Here is a 12,346-nt window from a genome sequence, read left to right on the forward strand (position 1 = left end):
ACAGCATCCTACACCATCATACACCATCTTACAGCATCCTACAGCATCTTATGGCAGCCTCCAGCAGCTATAGCAGGCTACAGCATCTTACAGAAGCTAACAGCATTCTACAGCAGCTTACAGCCTCATACAGCATCTTACAGCATCATACAGCATCTTACAGCATCATACAGCATCTTACAGCATCATACAGCATCCTACAGCATCCTACAGCATCCTACAGCATCTGACAGCATCATACAGCATCTTACAGCATCATACAGCATCTTACAGCATCCCACAGCATCTGACAGAATTCTAAAGCCTCTTACAGCAGCCTACAATGGGTACAGCAGGATACAGCATCCTACAGCATTCTAAAGCATCTGACAGCATCTTAGGGCAGCTTACAGCAGCTACAGCAGCCTACAGCAGCCTACAGCATCATACAACATCCTACAGCAACTGACAGCTTCCTACAGCATCATACAGCATCTTGCAGAATTCTAAAGCCTCTTACAGCAGCCTACAATGGGTACAGCAGGATACAGCATCCTACAGCATCCTACAGCATCTTACAGCAGCCAACAGGAGCCTACAGCATCTTACAGCATCCTACAGCATCCTATAGCATTCTACAGCAGCCTACACCATCTTACAGCATCCTACAGTATCCTAAAACAGCTACGGTGCAACAGCTACAGCAGCTACAGCATCATACAGCAGCTACGGTGCAACAGCTACAGCAGCCTCCAGCAGCTACAGCTTCCTACAGAAGCTACAGCAGCTACAGCAGCTACAGTATCCTACGGCATCTTACAGCAGTCTACAGCAGCTACAACATCCTACAGCATCCTACAGCATCTTACAGCATCCTACAGCGTTTTACAGCATCCTCCAGCATCGTAAGGTAGCCTACAGCAGTTACAGCCTCCTCCAGCATCGCAAAGTAGCCTACAGCAGCTACAGCATACTACAGCAACTACAGTATCCTACGGCATCTTACAGCATCCTACAGCAGCCTACAGCAGCTACAACATCCTACAGCACCTTACACCATCTTACAGTAGCCTACAGCATCCTCCAGCTGCTACTGCAGCTAGCATCCTACAGGCCTCATCCCTTTTGGCCACACTTGCTGGTTATTCCCTGCTGACACTGCACTTGGCTCAGGTTTTTAAATTAAGACCCTTGACATCAGATGAGATACGCTCCTCGGCCGATCAATACCGTACAGACCATTCAGAGTTACGGTGGTTCAGGGCAAACCACACGTAAACCCCGTCACCAAGTTTACTTTAAATTAAAATTGATCAAAACCAGGAGAAAAACAATGAATACCCACACAGTTCCAATGTTTGTGCTGTGTGTGTGTGTGTGTGTGGTTGTGCGTGTGTGTGTGTCTGTGTGTGTGTGTGTGTGCGTGTGTGTGGTTGTGCGTGTGTGTGTGTGTGTCTGTGTGTGTGTGTGTATGTATGTGCGTGTGTGTGTGCAGTATGCCGTTCGAAACAATGGCCCCGGTTGCAATGATCCCGAGGTATTGTCTTCACCCCTGTCTGAAACTACGCCGACAATTGAACAAGAATCAATTGTGACGGAATGAACCACACACACACATACACACACACACACACACACACACACTCACACACACACGTACACACACACACACAAACACACACACGCACATGCGCGCAAGCAGCCATTGATTCATTACCAACATTCAATGATTATTTCCTTCCTGTCTTCATCGGGAGCCTTTTTTTTTCCTGGTCAGATCTTCTTTTTTTTTTTTTTCAACCAATAATTCTTCCCGCTATTGCTTCGCCCCCTATCTCTGGGCTCGTGGGCTCCACTCGATCAATTCATCAATTGAAGAGCTTGCATGGCGCGGTTGGTGTCCTTAGGTGGAGTTTAATCACTGCGACGCCCTGATTTAATTTCACATTCTGAATTTCCCCCAAGGGATCAATAAATAAGTCCTATCTTATCTTATCTGATTTCATCTCATCTTATACACGGGTCCAGAGGGCAGCGCCATAGCTGTAATATTTTGTGATATTTTGACATTTATCAGGGATGTAGTGGCATTTAAACTTCCCTATGTTTGGCCACTGGCGTGGGCTACCAGCGCTCTCCAGCGCCTTCCATTGATTCTAATTCTGCTTCATTAATTATACTCACTTGTTGATGGGATTGATTGACAGCTGTTAATACTCTGTTTCTTGCATTGTGGTGAAATGTGTGTTGTATGGGTTCTTAACTGATCAGTTATATAAAGCCTTATGCAAACCAAAATATCCGTACATAAAGGTTCCAACTAAATGGCATCTAATTAATATAAAAACAAAGCGAAAACAATAAGTAGAACGTAGAACGGTGAGAAACTGAAGCCTTATTACCTTGCTGGTACCTGTGCTGACTTAAGTGCTGAAGCTACAGGTGTCCACTAGGGGCAGCATGACTATTTTCTACATAAACAAAACTGGCTCTTATGGTGGACGCATTTTCTTTCAAACTTTTGGTGATTTTTTTGAATTTCATCTCAAATCTGCGAGTTCTCTCAGGCAGTGATTCTCAAAGTGTCCAGGGAGTGCCCAGGGGTTCGTGGCACTCAGCCAGGCGGTCCATGATAGGTGTTTGGGGGTAAAAAAAAATGATCCATTTTTTTTCCTGTCCAAACACAGCCTGGGTTTTATGCAATATAGAGTAAATATGTATATAATGAGCTCCTTTTAGACAAACAAATCCCGCCATGTGCACCTCCTTGACATCGTGCATGCTCCTGCCTCTACTCTACGTTTCTATTCATTAGTGTCTGATATTTTGTGTAGTTGCGATGTTAATTGAATTGAATACATTGTTTTTATATTCTGTATTATGAAATGGTGCAATACAAATATTTCTAATACATTTCCCTTGAATGTTTTTCAACACGTAGTAGTCCAATAAATAGGCCTAATATCATATTATTTTTTGGGATATGTGAGGGGGTCCTCGATGTTTTTTCTCTCATATAAGGGGTCCTTGGATGAAATAAATCCTCTCCTCAGGGACTAATGCCATAGCATCTAAATGAGTCTAAATATGTATCTTCCACAGGAGTCGGCCAATCTTGAAACATGTGTAGACTTTGTAGTGCCATTTTATCTCAAACAAACAAACAAACAGAAATAACCATAATATGAGGAGGGCCGCGGCCGCCAGCATGACAAACACTGCAATCGGTGGCTTTGGTGACTCAAATAGAGCGGCAGGAGATGAAAGCCGACAACGAGCCCACATCTTAACATCAACAACAAGTATCCACCTGAGACCTGACTCTCTCTGAAAGTAATTAAAACAGAAGTTAAGACTCGGTTACACCGAGTCCCACCGGGACACGTTTTCCAGGAGATTCCGGTATAGATTTAGAAAATGCAAATGCCGTGTTGGTTGAAACCGCTCGCTGCGTGGCCGTGCCTTCTTGGGGCGGAAAATGTCATGACATCATTTAGAGAGCAGCTGGAAATGGATCGACGGATCTGACGCTCTCCTGCATCACTGCAGTCACTCTCGGCAAGGTGCCTCGTGAGAGAGCGGTTGTTTTATTTGATCTCGACTAACCTAACGACGTTAGTATCGTATCGTAAGCGGCATAAGTACGAGGAACAGCGGCGTTTATTTTGCCTTGGTAACACGCAGAGGCTGTGCGCAGCAGACGCCCATCGTTCACGCGCCTTCACCCCAACATGTCCGACACGTAGGTCCACATTCACCCTCGCTGGCCTCCCGTGTAAAGTGCCGTGTGGCCAGTAGTGTCGCTCCACTGACAGCCACGGTGTGATAGGTGACTTGCGAGGAGTCACAGCGCCTCGACCCGCTTTGATGAGCCGCAGAATGACTGCTGAGGGACAGCGCGGACGGAGGGAGGCGGTGACCCGGCCGGCTGCTCCGACACATAAAATGCCGTGGCAGAATTATGAGTGCAGCTAGCGGCCAATTATGGTACGGCGAGACAGAGGGTGTGCTGGGAACCTCAGCCCTAATAATGGCCTGGACAGTGGTCTGTAGCTTTTTGATTTGTCATAAAAATGTCACATTTTCGGCAAAAATAGCAAAGTGGAAAAATAGTTGAGACCGGATGGACCTTTGCTATCGGAAAAGAGCATAGAAAAGTCAAACATAAAAAACAAGTGATGTGGGCCACATAGGCCTGGCAAGAGAAGCATAAATGGTCATTTTTTGATCCACTATGAGAGAGAAAGCCATATCACAGACTGGTCAGAGCAACATAAACCGGCTGCTGATTAGGGAATTTGCTGGAGACCTGGACATGATGAGAGCAGTTACAAACTAATACTTACCTGAAAAATGTTGCCAGGCAACGGCAGGTGCCAGAGCAGGATCTGTGGCTTCTACTGCAGGTTGCATGAGGAAACTGAAACTGATATTTAACTGCGCCCTAACATTTCTCTACCAACAAGATAACAGTTTATCCAGTATCGTTATTAGGTGCATTGCTTAACATACATAAATTGTGAATCAAACATACACACACGCACACACAGGCACACACACACACACACACACACACACACACACACACACACACACACACACACACACACACACACACACACACACACACACACACACACACATCCAACTGAAAGCAAGGTTTTTCCTGCAGCAGGTGAAAACTTGCTGATGCCACACAGTTGTTTCTCCTCTCTAAGGCCCGGGACAGATGGCGGCATATTTTCTGCTGAATTCCCTCCGTCGCAGCCCTCTGATACCTCCCCCATAATCACCCCTTCTTAACCCGATGCAGCCAGCCTTCAAACTGCCTCGGCGGAGGGATGGATCCCTCACTAGCATAATGCAGGAATCGCTGATTACATCGTTTAACTGCTCCCCGCCCCTCTCCCCGACACATCTTTGTGCATCATTTTTGTGTAGGATCTCAAACTGGACCGGCCTTCGTCTATACATACAATGTGTAAATGATTGAATGAGTTATTAATCCACTTAGGGGTGGAGCGTGTGCAATGTTTCCAGACTACAATCTTTCCCCCGGATGTAGTCATGTCATCCTGGTACTTTTCGCATACTATTTGAAGCACGCCATGGTTTCAAAATATCCCCAAAACATTCACATACTAATTTGGCATTCTATATAGTAAGCTGGGATGCAAGAGAGGGACGGTCGTGTACATTACAGTCTTATATGGAAAAACACCACAATCACAATCAGAATGAGTTTGTTTTTTTCCCACCGGGTACATGCAGTCAGCCATGCAGATCAGAGAGAGATGGAGCTGATTTTTGGACTGTTTATCTTTATGATAGACAGACAGACAGACAGACAGACAGACAGACAGACAGACAGACAGACAGATAGATAGATAGATAGATAGATAGATAGATAGATAGAAAACCAAATATAAGTGTCAATATCTGGGGTAAAGTGACATATACAATAAACCCCACAGTTAACTCCACACAATGGATAATGGAAACTAAACCAGAAATTTTGAAAATGTAGGCAATTTAAACCTGAAATATATAAAACATAACAATAAATTACAAAATAATGATTAATTATTAATAAGGATTTGTTGAGTTATTCTGACTTGGCTCCTGGATGCATCACAGCCTCGAAATGTGTGTTTGTGTGTGTGTGTGTGTGTGTGTGTGTGTGCGCGCGCGCGTTCACTGGTGTAATCACTATTTAAAATGTAACTTTAATGACATCATTTATTGAGGTGAAGCCTAGATAAAGTAAATGTTGTTGATAACGCTGCAGTCCTTGATAATAGTGCGTGCGGCCGAGTAACTTCTGATTTGCAGGTAAAACATCAATTCTCACTCAGAGTGGCCATGAATATTTTCGTCATATTTGCATCTTGACACCGTTGAAGCTAAATGATCCGTTGTTGAAAGAAGCCAAGAAAGCATTTGCGGGTAAGCAAACAACTCATTGGGTGAAAGAGTGGGCACGGAAAGTTCCGCTGCAGGGTCATACATGCACACAATAAGATGGGAAAACACCTTAAAAGTATTTCTTATATTAATTTTATATATATATATGTGTGTGTGTGTGTGTGTGTGTGTGTGTGTGTGTGTGTGTGTGTGTGTGTGCGTGCGTGCGTGCGTGCGCACAACTCAGTCACCCAGTGTTAAATCCCAGCTGATTTAAGGGAGCCGGGAAGACCTTGCCGGTGGTGGTGGTGATGGTGATGGTGGTGGTGATGGTGGTGGTGGTGGTGATGGTGGTGGTGGTGGTGATGATGGTGGTGATGGGGATGGTGGTGGTGGTGATGGTGGTGGTGATGGGGATGGTGGTGGTGGTGATGGTGGTGGTGATGGGGATGGTGGTGGTGATGGGGATGGTGGTGGTGGTGATGGTGGTGGTGATGGGGATGGTGGTGGTGGTGGTGATGATGGTGGTGATGGTGATGGTGGTGGTGATGGTGGTGGTGGTGGTGGTGATGATGGTGGTGATGGGGATGGTGGTGGTGGTGGTGATGATGGTGGTGATGGGGGTGGTGGTGGTGGTGATGGTGGTGGTGGGGGTTTAATCACTTGATAGAGTCTCGCTTCGTGGGCTCCCACTCGGCGTCACGTGGCCTCGTCAAAGCGAGGACGCCACGCGGACGTAAGCGGTCCTCGCGTAAGTGACACGCACACACGCACACACACACGGTCGGTGAAGTCTTGAAGGACAAATGACAAAGGAAGGTCAACACAGGGTGAGAAGGTGGAGGGCGACAAAAACACCCCCGCCCTGTGGTGCTTTTATCTGTCAAGTCTTCGCCAAATACGGGACACCCTCCACTCCAGTTGAAACGTCGCGGCTCCGCAATTAGGACAACAAACCTCGCTCCCGTCTACTTCCGGTTTGCTCCTGTCCTTCCATTTCCTACAAAGTTCAAACTCCTCGGCGCGGGAGAGACTCCCGTTCTGTTGTAACTTCGCAGCCCGACAGAGCGACAGAGCGACATACCGAGGCCTGCCCCGGTATCGCTTTGGGCAGTGTCCTGCCAGACACTCCCGGGGCGACGTTTATGATTCCCCCCCCACCTCCACCTGAAAGGTGCAGCTTACGTGAAAAATTGAAACCTGGCGTATCACCTGAGATTATCTTGGTGAGGAAAAAACCCCCTTTCTAGAAATATGATTTACTTTCTCATCCAAACCACTGCCCTGCGTTGGGAGCGATGCATTTCAGACAATGCCTTTAACGCTAGGAGCATACAGCCACCTGGTGGACAGGCCCACATATCAACACTAGTATTAATAATTATTATTTCTACAAATGGCATCTCTCTTAAGAGGCAGTCTCTCTCTCTCTCTTTTTTTTTTTTATTATAAAAAATAAATTAAATCCCACAGTAATTAAAGACAAAAACAGTCACATCAACACCACAATGTTTACTTTATCACAGTGACAACAGCAAAACAAAGCTTTTTTTTTTGTTTCCCTTTTTTTTTTTTTTTTTTAAATAAGCTTCCACAGCAACTTGGCTTCAACAATGAAGCTTATACACAATTCACTTTGGAACACGTGCGGAATCGAAGACTTGTTCTTCGACGGATCAAAACCGGGAACTAAAATCAATGAAGGACAATCGGACGTCAACTTTCATGAGGGGCAAAGAAAACAAAACAAAACAAACAACAACAAAAAAAAAAAAAAAGAAATCATCAACGAGTTGCTTTTGCTGCGGACACGGGAAGGCGGTGCCATCGGCGCTCTCATTCAGTCGTGTCCACCCTTGCGCCCGTCTCCGTTGGCCACCACCCGGCGTTTGTGCTCCTCCGTTTGGCTCTTGAACACGTTGGCTCTGTAGAAGTGCAGCTCTCGGATGCTCTCCTGAATGTCGTCCAGGGCCCTGGGAGGGACGACACCACGCGGTGAGCTTTTCGACACGATGCGAAACGATCTTAAGAAAGGTGCATGTTTTTTGAGTTAGTTTCGGAGCCAATAGCTGCCGCGGTGCACGTGGGCATGCAGATGTTGGAACAGATTAGTGAATGTGTAAATGAAATTGAAAAAAATAAAAAATAAAAAATGCGTCGGTCGAACTTGCCTGTGGGAGGCTTTCTTCTGAGGAACCAGTTTATATTGCTGTGGAAACCACCGTCTGGCACGCACACACACACACACACACACACACACACACACACACACACACACACACACACACACACACAGCTCTTGACTTCACTAAACTATCAAATAATTCTTTCACTCCTTTCGTTACATTTTACTAAATAAAAACTTTTCTTCTTCTTTATCACCACAAAAATAATAATAACAATAATAATAAGGGTGTGCAATGTTAGGCTGGGCTTAACAAATGGGTAAATAATGAGATCCATTAATGAAAAACTGGATGGAAAGGACCCATTACAAAAATAAACCACCCAACCAACAAATACATCCGGCTGTAATTTGCATCTCACAGATCTTATCATTGCGGTTACCAAGGCACCAGACTACAGGTGGAAAACAGCAGGATTTGGAAAACATTCAAATGCTCATTAACAGTGATACAATCACACCTGAACGGTGGTCAGGCTGTGTGTGCCAATTCATTTGCACAAACCCGAATGACAAACGCTCTTATTTTAACAAGCAGACAAATGAATAAAAATACTTTTTGGAAATCAATATATATACTTAAAAAAAAAAAGTCACCTGCAAAGCTCCTTGATAGTGCTGACATCGATGATCCTGTAATGCAGGTGGTGCATGAACTGCGTCATGTACTTATCCAGGAACTTCTTGTCGGCGTGCACAGAGTTTCCTGTGAGGGGGACACGACACGTTCACACACGGGGGACGAGGGACGGCCAACATCTAAAAGGAGCGGGTGTTTGAGAACAGTTTTGTAAATGAGGCCCCAAAGTATTTGTTTTTACCCTGCCTTACCGGCACTTTTAGGTTCATTTTTCTAGTTTGCTGTGTTTAGGTTCATATAGGAACATTTCCCCACCTCCTATTAATTTCTGGGTTTACTTGAATTACTTTTAGGTTTATTATTTTATTGTTTGCCAATTTATAGGTTAATATTTAATATTCGTCATTTGTTCATCACCAAATATTTAATGTTTATCTCCAGGTTCATTTTTTTTGGTTTATTACATTATGGACTACTTAGGTTTATTGCACATTTACCCATCTTCTAGTTAGTGTTTAGGTGTTTGGACATTGCCAATTTTTCAATCTAAATTGTTAGGTAATTTTTACTCTTTTTGAGTTTATATTTATTGTTTATCAACTGGGTATTTATTGGATTTTTATTTATTTATATACCCTTATCAGTCCCACAACGGGGAAATTCACAATTTCGCTGCATTTATCCTAGTATCTGATGTATCTCGGAGCAGTGGGCTGCCATGTAGAGGCGCCCGGGGAGCAGTAAGGGTGTTAAGTGTCTTGCTCAAGGAAACATCAGCACGCTACCAGGAGGAGCCTGCGATCGAACAAGGAACCTGAGCGCTTACTAGATGATGTATAGTTTCCCATTTTTCCATCCTTTTGTTAACTTCGAGGTTTATTGTGTATTGCCATTTATTTTATCCATTTGTATTCTATTGCATTATTCTCATTGCCTATTTCCGATGTAAGCTGGTATGACGCTACAATGTCCCCCGGAAATGAAGAGAGTACCTATCTATCTATCCATCCATCCAATTGCATCAAGGTTTGGCTCCTGCTCCAGCCCTACTCACCGGCCAGGGGACACTGTCCAGGTGGAGTATGCTGTCTGATGAAGGACAGGAACTCGTACTCTGCCTGCTGCAGGCTGATCCTGCTCTCCCTCACGGCCTGGGTGAGCCCCGACTGACAGGGAGGGAAAGAAAACAAGCTTACCGGAGGTTATGTTATCTTATTTGGCCGGTAAATGAAAGCATTTATCATGGCGCGGTCCGAGGAGCCGAGGATCAAACCATCAACCCTCCGACCACGCTAGACCAGACGACCACGCTATTTCCGGAGCTGCTGACCACCAGTCATTGTATGGAATTTGCCAAACTGATTCTGGCTCCCAGTTTTAGCAAGAAGAGTGCTTGGGTTTGCTTAAACCCCAACTTTACGAAAACAAACTTTATTTGAAACCTCCAAGAGAGGGGCCTGGAAAATCTGTAGCATTATAAAAACCGGAATATGGATCAACACAAGACCTCACAGCACAAATGTTAAAGGATGCTGGTCATTGCCAATAACCAAATAATCTGTGGTTGCTTTGCTTGCAGTGATACTGGAGTCGATCCAACTCCGAGGAAAAAAAGGCAATCTATTAAAGCCTGCGCGTTAGCAGTACCTAACAGCCTGTAACCCCAGCACATTTGTTTCGGGGACGGAGGTGACAATGCCCTCCTCTAACTACCGACACACAAACCTGTCCATGATGCTCTTTGCACCAGTCCGACATTCCATCCAGCAGCTCGTCAGATTGGTTGATTATCAGGTTCGGTCCCTGTCGCCAGGGGGAAAAAAAACAAACAAACGGAAACAAATCAGAGTAGAATTAGATCACCAAGGGAAGATTAAAAAAAAAAAAAAAAAAAAAGAAGAAGATGCGACATCCGATAAGATTTCTCTTTTACCTCGGCCAGAATGTTGAGGTCAGCGTCTGTGATAATGCACGCCATTTCGATGATCTGGTCCTTCTCAATATCCAACCCCGTCATCTGGGCAGCAGTGGAGGAGCAGGGGGGGGGGAATGGGTCAAAAAAGTGTCATCTTAAATGCCCTGCGGCATTGTTTATGTCTTCAATTGCACTTCAAATGCCTGCGTGTGTTTTTAGCTTTGACTTGATGTGCTCTTATCTGACGCCTCGTTTAAAGCCCTTGGAACTGGACGTTTGTGTATGAAATGTGCTGCACAACTACATGGGCCTAGGCCACTGCGCGATGTCGATTGAAAATAATAGTAATCCCATGCTCAGCTTTTCTTTGAAGAAACACGGTTTAGCAACGAAAAATATCACCAACAAGCGCCGATCGAAATCGTTAAATACCTTCAGAGCTGCCTGTTGGAGGTCTCTGCTGCTGGGTGACGGTATGTCCGCAAGAAACTAGCTACGCTGCCATGCACCTCAAGGCATTCTTGATGGGAAAGGCGGACCCCGCCACCAACGATGACACCACATTTATTCACTTACCTTCTTACTTACTTTATTTTTAAGGCAAAACAATCGCACGTATTTCCCCAAGTAACTTTACCTCCAGGTCCACCCACACCATCCTCTGGGGCATGGCGTCTGCCGGCTCCGATCTGGCGGACGACATACTGCCGCTGAGCCGGGGAGCAGGAATCCGTAACCCGGCGAAGTCCGGCCCTTTCGCGGCGACGGGGAACTGAATTCGCGCAGCGGGCTTAGGTCTCTGTAAAACAGGAGTTCGACAACGTGAATGGCGGAGGGCTCTGGGGGACGCCGGACACCGCCTTGCGCAGAGAAAGCGTGAAGTACCGAAGGAAGCCCAGGACGAAGGCAGCCAGCATGCCGGCATCTCTGTGCCGGTTTCCGATCCCGAGTGCCGCGAAGATAACGCGTCATCGTCGACGTACAGCCAATTGCAGAGGCGGAGAGCTGCAGTTCCAGACGCGAACTCCTCGTTGGCCGCTGCCGTATGTCGCCGCTATGCGTCTGCGCGTCCGCCATATTGGAGCGGGCAAGATCCCGCCAATATAAACAAATACAACGTGTGTGGAGAGACGCAGGCTTCTCCACCAAATCCACTGTGACGCGCATAACTCTCCACCGGTTCTCACTCAACTTGCTTTATCATACAAAACGGACACTTGAGCATGATACATGTTTTGGCTTTTTGGAATAAATGAGAAATTAAATAAATGAATTAATAAGGTGAAGAAGACCGTTCGGTTCCACGGTTAAGAGAAGAACCCCCAATCAGTTGCCAGGACAGCTGCCATTACACAAACAATGTCACAAATATTGTTCATCTCAAATACTTTATTTTCATCTTCATAAATTCACTTTAGACCCGACACATACAATACAATAGTTTAATATAATATAATATAATATAATATAATATAATATAATATAATATAATATAATATTATATTATATTATATAATATAATAATACAATACTATAATATAATGCTATAATAAACTATAATAATACAATACAACAGTATATTACAGTACTGTATTGTACTGTAATAGAATAATACAGTAATACAATAATACAATACTACAATAATATAATATAATAATACAATAGGGTACTACATACAATGTAGTGTGTCAACCCAATGTTCTGGGGAACAAAAATCGTCTTGCTTGTTTTATTAATGAATTGATATAATTACTAATACAATGCCAACTAACCAGGCGGCTTT

General features: G+C 44.8%; 1 protein-coding gene across 1 annotated transcript; it reads right to left on the minus strand.

The window, feature by feature from the left end:
* Nucleotides 1-7,382: 7,382 nt before the first annotated feature.
* Nucleotides 7,383-11,498, minus strand: smfn (small fragment nuclease). Its single transcript, XM_080014177.1, has 8 exons — nucleotides 11,449-11,498; nucleotides 11,201-11,362; nucleotides 10,582-10,665; nucleotides 10,374-10,451; nucleotides 9,703-9,814; nucleotides 8,666-8,774; nucleotides 8,055-8,108; nucleotides 7,383-7,856 (listed from the first exon to the last, which is right to left on the minus strand). The coding sequence occupies exons 2-8, from the start codon at nucleotides 11,264-11,266 to the stop codon at nucleotides 7,724-7,726; spliced, it is 636 nt and encodes a 211-aa protein (XP_079870303.1). The 5' UTR covers nucleotides 11,267-11,362; nucleotides 11,449-11,498; the 3' UTR covers nucleotides 7,383-7,723.
* Nucleotides 11,499-12,346: the final 848 nt, after the last annotated feature.

This window comes from Zeus faber (genome assembly GCF_960531495.2).
Source record: "Zeus faber genome assembly, chromosome: 14".
NCBI lineage: Eukaryota > Metazoa > Chordata > Actinopteri > Zeiformes > Zeidae > Zeus > Zeus faber.